Genomic DNA, 10,980 nt, shown 5'->3' with positions numbered 1-10,980 from the left:
GATTACTGTAACTGTAACACATCCTTTTTACAAAATGGAATCATACAGAAATACTATCTGTATGGGGCATTTCTTTTTTATTAGAGTAGCACTCAAAAGTTACAGTAGAGAGCAGTCTGAAGTACACCTACCTTTTCTTCCCTGAAGGGTCTTATGATCGAGGCAATGTTGAAGCGACTGAAGTTTGCTATACTGGTTGCTCATGGACACAGATATGGTCAGCTAGAGTGGCACAAATTGTGTCCGGAACGTCACGGTTACTCTTGTAACCCTCATTCAGGGAACAAAGTCAGTCAAGTTTGTTGTTCCATCGACTGACATCATGGGGTCCCTCTTGAAAACGCAAAACAACCCTGAACTGCATTACGTAATTGAGGAACAAATGTTGACAGGCAAGCGTGTTAGAACAAATGAGACTCAATACATAACCTTCCCAACACCCTGAGAGCCAAATAAGGGTCCACCAGGGGTGCCAGGTTTCCAAATCAACCATTGGTGGCGGAGCACAATGATGTAACAAGGATGTAAAATGAGTCATGTAGTTTTTTTAATTTAAATTCTTGGAAGGGGAACACGGTGGGAATAAACCGTGGAACAAATACTGAGACATGATGCCATGGCTGGAAGGGGAGAAGGAAGCCCCCTGCCAGCAGAGTAGCAAACTACTCTGCCTAGTTCGAACTGCAGGGCAACAGAGGGCCCAGAGTTCACCAAGAGAGAACAACTGGGAGAAAGCACACGGATCCATGAGGGAATGGCGTTGCAAGCCGGCACCGAGCCGTCCTCCCGCAAACTACCTGATAAGTTACCCAATGCACTGGAGAAAGCAGGCTCTATGTGGAGGTTGTAGAATCTCGCAAAGGTGTTAGGTGTCACCCAGCTCACAGCTCTACAAATTTCTGCAAGAGAGGCACTGTGCGGCAACGCCCAGGAGGATGCAACACTCCGGGTGGAGTACACTCTAACTCCTAGGGGGCACGGCACACCCTGGCATTGGTACGCCAAGGTGATGGCAACTGGGCCGGGGTCTCAAGGTCAAGTGAAAATCAGCCGGACCAAACTCAAGGCACGATTCTTTGACATAGAATGCGTGCCAGTTCCCCACCCTCTTGATAGAAGTGAGCGCAATCAGGAGCGAGATCTTATATCAGGAGCGACAGGTATTTTAGGGAGGGCAAGCTGATGTGATAGCTCATTAGCTGCATGATTCAGCTCTCCTGGAATGTGAACGGCACACAGCGGCTTGAGCCGCACCTGACTCCAGAGGAGGAGATGGTGGGCAAGTTGTGACATGCGACGGGAACACAAACCGCCTTGGTGACTGATGTAAGCAACCGTCACTATGTTGTCTGTTCAGACTAGCGCGTGCTTCCCCTGTAGCAACGGTCGAAACTGGTGAAGGGCGAGAAGCACTGCAGGCAACTCGAGGCAATAGATGTGCCACTGCAGTCAAGGTCCTGTCCAGGAGCCCGAGGCTGCCTGCACTGGGGTGGAATGTGGCTGGGAATCACGTCCGGAGCCCAGAAACCAATCATCCAGCCTCAAGCATTTGGGGGAAGGTATATATCTATATATATATAGCTATATCCGAAATCGCCCCCTATACCCTCATTCACTATTCCCTACATTAGGCCACTAATACAGTTCACTCGAAGGACTGAATGAAAACGAGTGAGTGAATTTGGACACTGAGTGCACCAGAAGGAATGTCACTTTTGCATAGTTTTTGCTTTCTGTTTAATAATCATTTGAAACTGGTAAACTGGCAGCACTAGCAGTAAGATTAAATGATTTATCTTGAACTCTGTCTGCAGTGATAGTGCAGGGTTTATTATTTATTTATAAACCCTAGTTAAACAATTTAATAATCAATTTACAATGTATTTGTACCTGAGTTGTATTACGCTGTATTACACTGTGGATGAGCGCTTTATAAAATTAATCAATGGATGGATAATTCCACTGCTGGTGCCATATTCTGACGAGACATGTAAATTCATTCGGCACGTAACTCTTAGGGTGTTTTCACACCTGCCTCATTTAGTTCGGATGAATTGCACTAGAGTTAATTTTCCCTCTTGGTTCGGTCCTTGGGCAGGTGTGAATGTAGCAATTACACTCGAGTGTGCACCAAAAGCGGACCAAAGAAGCGTACCGAGACCTCCTTGAAGAGGTGGTCTCGATACGCTTTCAAACGAACACTGGAGCGGTTTGGTTGTAGTGAGATAGCAATCCGATCCATGGACCAACGAACCAGGGTTTATCACACTGTATAATGGGTAATTACAGTTCCATGAACAGCAGTAGCTTTGTTGTTTTGTTAAGGGGCCATTTACAAATCGCGTCTTTTGCGCGCTCAAGTTCGTTATTTCTAATGTAGACGCGCGTCAGCCACGCTCATAACGGAAGCGACGCGGTCATGACGTGCAGACGGTGCGACGTGCTCGCTTTTTTCAGGAATGCCCCAAGCGCACCGGGGGTCATGTGACAAGATTCAACCAATTAGCTCCATCCTTTCCAGTAACAACATGGAAAGCTCAGCCAAGATGGAAACAGCTGATCTGTACATTTTTAAATAAATTTAGTAGCAGAGCTACAACAAGTGATTTTTTTGTGCTGGAAATCCGTTTGTCCTTTAATGAAACTTCTGCGTCTTCATTGAGAGTGCGGGTCATGGTTGCTTAGCAACGGCAGACACCACGGGAGCGCAAGCTACAGAGCGCTTTGGAAAGGAGGAAAAATCGGCGCACCTAGCGTTTTCCACACGTTTTAGGCGCGATATGTGAACGGCCCCTAATACCGCTTAAAATTAACCTGTGTCTGTCTGAGCCATTCAAAATCAAAGCGCGCCTTTTCATTTTATAATGCCGTCTTATTGCTCTGTTTGTAGTAGGTGTGTTTTAAAAATGTTTTCCTGACGAATCCTGGACTCCTGCTCAAAATTATAAATTAATATAACGATACCTAAAAAACAAACAAAAAATGCAACAATAAGCCCGCAAAGCTGTTGTTGTTCCATCTTGACAGATGACAGCTGAGCGAAATCCCGGAAAAAAAAAAACGTGGAACTTTGACCAATGAGAGGACAGTTTACTCGATCATGACTTGTAGTAACACATTTGGTCCCTTTAGAAAAATTTGTGTGAAAGCGAACCGCACCATGAATAAAAAGCAACATTCTAATAATTTTAACCCCTGTTTCGGAACAAAGCAATCGATCTACAGGTGTGAAAGCACCCTTACAGTGCATTATGGGTGTTTTCTAGCCGTTGAGCATGCAGCGGTTGTACACTCGTTTTTGCTGTACATTTTGGGATTGAATGAGTTCACTCGAGAACGCCCACTATGGTTTCGGACACCACAGAAAATGGCGGTTCCCTATATGGGGTCGATTTCTGATTTAGCCAGTTTTTCCAAATGAGTAATTGTTTGCTTATAATAATAATATGCCTAACAGTAATAATAATGTAACAGGCCTACGTTCATTTGAAATACCAAATACTCTTGATATTCCCAATAGACCAATTTCGAGTAGACGTCACAGTGACGTCACTTGCAGCTGCGGGCGAATAGTGGTTGCAGAAAAACATGTAGCGAGTGGAGGTAAACGGGTAAAATCCATGGAATAAGAGAAAAAAAAATATTGGTGTGCCTTTTGATGTCAAAATCGGAATGCAAATAATTTTTACACAATACTGTAGTCAAAGACGCCATTTGAAACTAAATGCAGACGTTAACGGACATACTATGGATGATAACTAATATGATTACTCTACTTTTAAAGCATATTGATTTAAACAATAGGTCTACATAATATTCACATATGCTGTTCATAGAGGACATATTGTATTAGCCCTACAGTTAGCCTGCAGCATGAAATATTATTTAAACCTATACTGTTAACATTTTACATAACATTTTTTTTTTTTTTATTTTATCTCACAATTTTGACTCTTTTTTTTTTTTTTTCTCACAAATGCAAGTTTATACCTCCTAATTCCGAGTTTATAACTCGATTTAACAAAACTAGTGAGTTTATTAATTCTCAGGGGAAGCCAGAAGTGTGGGATATAAACTCTGAGCCGAGGGGAAACGAGAGAATGGCGAGTTGTTTTTCCTCTAGAGTTGTGGGATATATCTCTGAATTGCGAAAATAAATTTAGAATTTTGAAATTCCATGGCTCCATACACTGCCACTGGAACCGCCCATAAAAAAACGTCATCCCTGTTTCCCCATCTAACGTCAATTTAGTTAAAAAAACTGTGCTTATCGCAGGGTGACAAGCTCTTGCAATATGCGAATAATATTTTGAAAATGACATCTAATCAATATAATCTATACTCTTTTTAAATCTAAATATTTTGTATCGTATCCTTGTAATTCTCTAGCCGTAAAGGTTATCTCTCCCGGGTTTTCTGCAACCATGCTGCGCGCCCATCCCGAATGTTTACAAACAGATAATTAGTCTATAGTTGATGCTTTTGACAATATTACTGGCTATTGTCAATTCATGATCATCGTCTTTGACACACCCAAGAATGGGGAGGTTATTGTGAGCACCCCCCAAATACCCCCCACCCCCGACAAATTCACTACCTCATAACGACAATCTCTTGCTGCCACCTGCTGGCGTAATATATCACAGACTTCAGGAGTTTTTCCTTTTTCCTGTTTCACTGTCTTTCTGCTTTGTGTGTTTGCGCAGTCAATAAACAAATTTTAAAAGGCAAATGGAAAATCCAGACTGTATCCCTGTTGTTTTCAGTTCTCTATCTCTATCCTTTCGGTTTGTCTGCAGCGAATTAGGATGTAACTGGAAAATCTGCATTCCTTTCCTGCTCATATATATAGTCCCACTGAGCAAACGACGTCCAAACGACGTCATTTCAACGTCTTTGTCGGAATATAGACATGATCTGCACGTCGGGTGGACGTCTCATGTTTGTTGGGGTGACGATAAACCAGACGTATGACAGTGTAGTAAGAGACAGCAAGAATACATAAAATATCGTTCAGAGAAAAGTTTCATTTGAGGATCAGGATCCAGAATACGACATTTCCCCAGAGGAGCTACGAAAGGAAGCTTCGCTCTTGTACTCATGTAAGTTAGAGTACATTAACTCTTTATTTAATTCAGTCCTGCTCTTTTTAAAAGAATGAAATTAGATAACATTCAACTTCTTCATATATATATATATATATATATATATATATATATATATATATATATATAAGTAGTATATAATTTAAAGTATATATACAAGTCATATTAAAAATGTCCAAACTGCAGTGTTGGGCAGTAGCGTCAACAAAAGCTAAAAGCTATATATTTTTCTATACTTTAAGCTCAAATCGGAAATATAACTGCTACGGATCACTGATCCTGGGTCAGTAAGCGACGTCACCGCCACTAAACCTCGTGACGCCATTGGCTCATTAAACTGTCAGTCAAACCGTATTAATCCTCCCGCCTCTCTCGTGAATGAAGTGCGGCGCGCAGTTTGAAGCATCTCAGCGTGTTTGCAGACTTGAGGTAAATAAAGAAGTGTTGATTGAAAAAGTACATGTTTTCTGTATTTATAATACAGCACTGTATTTATAAAGGCTAATGTGTTTTTTTTTTTTTTTTTTTTTTTGCATTCGAGGAGATGAGAAAAGTGTGTCTTAGTCTAGCATTTGTTGTCGAGACAACTTAATTGCTTATGTGAATCGCTGAATCTTTATATTTTAGCTAAATGTCAGAAAAAAACTGAGCGCATACGTAGCAACAGAAAACTGTATAATCTGCAATGCAAACGCGTGAATGCAATGCACGTACTGCCTCTATTGTAGCGGTATTGAGAAAAAAACTTAGTACTTGAACTAGTGGTGGGCGCCTTGATTTTAGTCTTTGAAGCAGGCTAGTGCTCTGGGAAGATCTCAAACTCCGAAGAACGAGATGGGCAGTGGGTGGGTGTGGGTTGTCAAATTCATGGCGAAAGGCAAAATGTTTCGGTTCGTTCTTAGCAAAAACAAACAAACAAACAAACAAACAAACAAACAAACAAAAAACAAAAAACGATCAGGCTCCATAGCGAAATAAGGATTAAACACTGTTCTAGTCTAAACGAATTATAATAATCTTTGCTAATATTCTTGACACTTCAAACTGCTTTGCACTTTGCAGTATCGAATTATGCCTTTACTGACCAAAATGCCGGAATATGCTATTCAGCTGTTTGATCGCGCACTATCACTGCAGCCTGTTCATTTGAAAAATAAAACACAGTCACCCAAAAGTTACACTAGTCAATTTAAATAGTGTGTGTTACGTGCAGTTCAGCGTGAACAGCGGTCCCGTGGCACATTTTTGCTCATCATGATATTTTCCGTCGACGTGCATGAAGTACAAAGCTTACCCAATGCATAATATTGTCGCTTCAAATACATTGCAGATATGGAAACATTTGTATTTGTGGCGAGAGAGGTGGTCTACATAAGCCCAACTTTACTTCCAGTTTCGCTTTAAATTTGTTTTGGATTGTTTAGGCAAATTTATTTATTTATTTAATTTATTTATGTATTTTTTCATCCTTGTTTGGTTCTGAATACGGTTAAAGTTAAAGGATTTGTTGTGGAGTGAGGGAAATAATGTCGGAACATTATAACATTAGGCTGTAGGCCTGTTCATTTCAAAATATAATAAAATGTGACTTTAATTTTTCCTCTCATTTATTTAGCATGTTTTTAAAAAAAAAAAAAAAAAAAAAAAAAAAAAAAAAAAAACTTCGGCAAACGAAAATAGCCGCTTGATTCGGTTAAATATTCTTACTGTCAGTTAACAAATTTACAATAGAATTTAGCTTTGCTTGCCAGATAGTAACAGGGTCTGGGCCAAATCTGGCTTACATTTGGCACTTGTTTTTTATTCACAGTCTTGTATTCATGAAATCAATTACTATCCTTAAAAATGGCAGTAAATTAAAGTGCTGTTTTTGTGCGGTCTGTCATATTTCAGTAGCTATATACAGCAAAACTACAGCACTTCCATTAGGCTATTTTTTACGACGCTGTTAACACTGTAAACTCTGATGGCATGCAATCAGTTGACAACACCCATTCATATATAGACTATGTTATTCAATTATATGTATAAATTATTTTATTTAAAAATTTCGTGTTTTCCCTGTTTTATTCATTCAACATTCTGAAACAGGTTTTTTTTAAATGTTTTTCAAGAAAGAATTCAACCCCCCCAACCCCCCAAAATATGAGATAACCCCAGCCCTGTACATTATACTGATTTTTGTTGCCAAATTGGTTTGGAAGAGTGGTTGAATAAACAATTAAACTGGACTTTTATGCCTGTATGACTGACAATTTAATTGATCACTGAGAGAGCATTGACTTGGTATGATGTTGTGCTGTGCTGTGTTCAATAGAAAAATGAAAATGTAAAAAATAGCTTAGATGTAATAAACTACTTTTGCCATGTTGCTGTAGTTTAGCTTGCTACATTACCCAAGGCTGTAGCTTTAATGAAGAGTAACTGTTAGCTTAGCTAACTACATTTTCCAAGTAGCTTGCCCAACACTGCCAAACTGTTTTTTTTTTTTTGTTTTTTTTTCAGAGAATCTTAATTTACATTACTAAATGAAACAAATGTTCAGCTTAGAGATCACAGCAGTCATCATTACAAATATATCATTACATAACACACTGACTAACCAAAACAATATTATTCTTTCCGCAATTGTCATGATAAACTGAATTTTACACGGCACATCTCTGTTGTGTCACACTGTGTCAACATTAAGGCTGCCTTTTTCATAACTACAGATTTTGTAATGTAACATTGCTTATTTTTCTATAAAACATAGCATAAAACACTGGTAAACAGATTTTAAAGTTTGAACATCAACATGGAAAAAAAGAAGTAAAATAAACCAAACAAGAGTCTCTCAGGTTTAGTAAGGAAAAATTGTAGATAAGTTTCTACGCAAGCACAAATTTAGTTTCTGTTCTTCCCATAACAGGAGAAAAATCAACTCCTCTTTTTCTCAGAAATTACAATATCCAGACAGGTGATCTTATATTTCACTGGGATTTAATACAAATATAAGTTAAAGTCCTCAAAAGAACTAAATACTTTATAAAACAAAAATGTCTCATCTGAAATCAAATCTGAGTAACAATATCCAACACTAACAATATTTGAAATGTTCCCAGTAAAAAACAAACTGAGATCTGTTATAGCATTTTGTACATTCTTAAGACACTAAAAACAAAGGCATAAATGTTATTATTAAGAAGACATGTTTGGGCTGGAAGCAGTGTAGCAAGGCATTCATAATACTTAATATTAAAACTTTCAAAAGGAAAATATTAATTTAGCAAACAATTTAAAAAAAAATCAAAAGATGTGTTGATTTAGTAACCTTCAGTACATTCAATAACCTTGTTATATAATTAAGGCAACAACATATTGACATGACTGACAGCAAAAATGTCGCTCTTAAGTGTTTTAAAATCACATTCAGTTAAACTGTAACAACAAGCAGTGCAAAATATTTTCTATTAGCAAGAGCACAACGAGAGAGAAACTTCAACAGAAAAAGCGATTATGCACGACATGTCACTCCCGCTTTTGATTTGAACACTCAGTTGTTAACATGGGTACCAGTAAATATGGGCTGCTCGGATGCTGTGACTCTTGCATTGTGCAGCAGGACCTTTGGTTCGGGACTGTTACTTCTAAGTAGGGTTGAGTTTTTTTTTCTTTTGAGAAATATGATGATAATTATTCCAATTATTACAGATAAAGAAATGCAGACACCAATTAATATCTTCCACCAATCTGACTGTGTTACTGGTCCTTGGTTTTCTTCTTCAGTATATTGGTTTCCAGTTTCTACAGTAGATTCTGCAAAGTACAAAAAAAAAAGTTCATTATTAATAATCCAAGGTGTCGGAACAACAAATAATAACTTGACTTGTAGTTGATCACTTGGAATCAGAAGTGGGTTATATGAAAGGCAAAGGCCTATAGATTATGCTTATTTTACCAAAATAAAATCTTATCATGCCGTGATTTTTAATTATTTAATTAGGACAGAAAGGTCAGACTTTGCTTAGACAAAACTCTTGTCACATCTTTAAAAGATTCAACCAATCACAGATTAGAGCGTCACCTGTGACAAATACTGTAATTAACACATTCCCAGGTGTGTAGAAGAAGAACCGCAGCACACCCAACCTTTATTTGAAATGCATCCTGACCTGACAGCATGCCGAAGTTTCAACCACAGACCAAAGTGCTGATCATCAAGAGCCTGAAGACCAAGTCTCCTGCTGAGGTGGCAGACATTTTTAATGTATCTAAATGTCAAGTGGAGAGGATAAGAAAAAGATTTGAAGAAACTGGTGAAGTTCATGACAGGCCCAGGTCAGGCAGACCCCGTAAGACAACTGTTCGAGAGGACCGTTTGTTGGTTCGACAGTCCAGGGCCAGCCCTTTTACAACTGCAAGAATGTAGAGCTACATAACAACTGGTCACCAGAAACCCCTGTATCTACAAGAACAGTCTGTCGAATTCTTTCACTCAGTGATCTCAATGGCCGAATTAGTGCTCAGAAACCGGCATTAAACAGAAGACAACTAAAAAAATCGTGTTGCATTTGCCAAGGCCCACAGCTTGCAGGAAGGACAGACTGTGGAAAAGTGGCAGAAGTTTGATTTTTCCGATGAATCATCTATTGAACTGCATCCCAATCGTCGCAAATACTGCAGAAGGCCTATTGGAACCCGCATGGACCCAAGATTCACACAGAAAACAGTCAAGTTCGGTGAAGAAAAAATCATGGTTTGGGGTTACATTCAGTATGGGGGCGTGCTAGAGATCTGCAGAGTGGATGGCAACATCAACAGCCTGAGGTATCAAGACATTCTTGCTGCCCATTACATTCCAAACCACAGGAGAGGGCAAATTCTTCAGCAGGATGGCGCTCCTTCTCATGCTTCAGCCTCCACATCAAAGTTCCTGAAAGCAAAGAAGGTCAAGGTACTCCAGGATTGGCCAGCCCAGTCACCAGACTTGAACATTATTGAGCATGGGTAAGATGAAGGAGGAGGCATTGAAGATGAAACCAAAGAATCTTGATGAACTCTGGGAGTCCTGCAAGAATGCATTCTTTGCCATTCCAGATGACTTCATTAATAAGTTATCTGAGTCATTGCCGAGACGTATAGATGCAGTCCTCCAAGCTCATGGGAGTCATACACAATATTAATTCTTTTTCGACTGCTCCATGACTTTATGTTCTGTACTGTACATTATTTATCTTAAGTGACAAGACTTTTGTCTAAGCAAAGTCTGACCTTTCTGTCCTAATTAAATAATTAAAAATTAAGGCATGATAAGATTTCATTTTGGTAAAATAAGTGTAATCTAGAGGCCTTTGCCTTTCATATATATATACATACACACACACATTGATCATTTATACTCTATACAGCATCATTCAAATTGAAACTCATGCTATATTTTATTTAAAACCTAAATAAACTAATTTTCACCCACCGTTAATGACCAGCCATACAGTCTGATGTTTAGAATCAGATGAGTGTGTGATGAAGCAGGTGAACTCTCCTGCGTCAGTGTGAGTGAGATTGATGAGTTTGACAGAGAAGTTTCCTTTTCCATACTCATCTGGGAAAGTTTCTGCTCTGTTCTTGTACCGTGGGTACTGCTGCTCTATGAAAGCTTTACCTTCTATGAGATCATAAACAGTCTCACTGTCTTTGTCTCTCCAAAGCACATGAATGTCTTGAGGTTTAAGATCATGTTCAGCTGAAGAACACGGCAAAACAACAGAACCGCCAGTAAAACCCACTACTGTGATATCCAGAAACACTGAAATGACAGAAACAGTAATTGTAAGCACACAATCTGACATTAAAGGAGAAGTCTACTTCCCCCCCATGTCATCCAAGATGTTCT

At 39.1% G+C, this 10,980-nt stretch overlaps 1 protein-coding gene across 1 annotated transcript; it reads right to left on the bottom strand.

Annotated features, from left to right (window-relative positions):
• Window positions 1–7,716: 7,716 nt before the first annotated feature.
• LOC127159297 (uncharacterized) lies at window positions 7,717–10,936 on the bottom strand. Its single transcript, XM_051102178.1, has 2 exons — window positions 10,561–10,936; window positions 7,717–8,903 (listed from the first exon to the last, which is right to left on the bottom strand). The coding sequence occupies exons 1-2, from the start codon at window positions 10,934–10,936 to the stop codon at window positions 8,641–8,643; spliced, it is 639 nt and encodes a 212-aa protein (XP_050958135.1). The 3' UTR covers window positions 7,717–8,640.
• Window positions 10,937–10,980: the final 44 nt, after the last annotated feature.

Source organism: Labeo rohita, unplaced genomic scaffold, assembly GCF_022985175.1.
Source record: "Labeo rohita strain BAU-BD-2019 unplaced genomic scaffold, IGBB_LRoh.1.0 scaffold_2062, whole genome shotgun sequence".
Classification (NCBI taxonomy): domain Eukaryota; kingdom Metazoa; phylum Chordata; class Actinopteri; order Cypriniformes; family Cyprinidae; genus Labeo; species Labeo rohita.
This window is presented reverse-complemented; position numbering and strand designations above follow the sequence as displayed.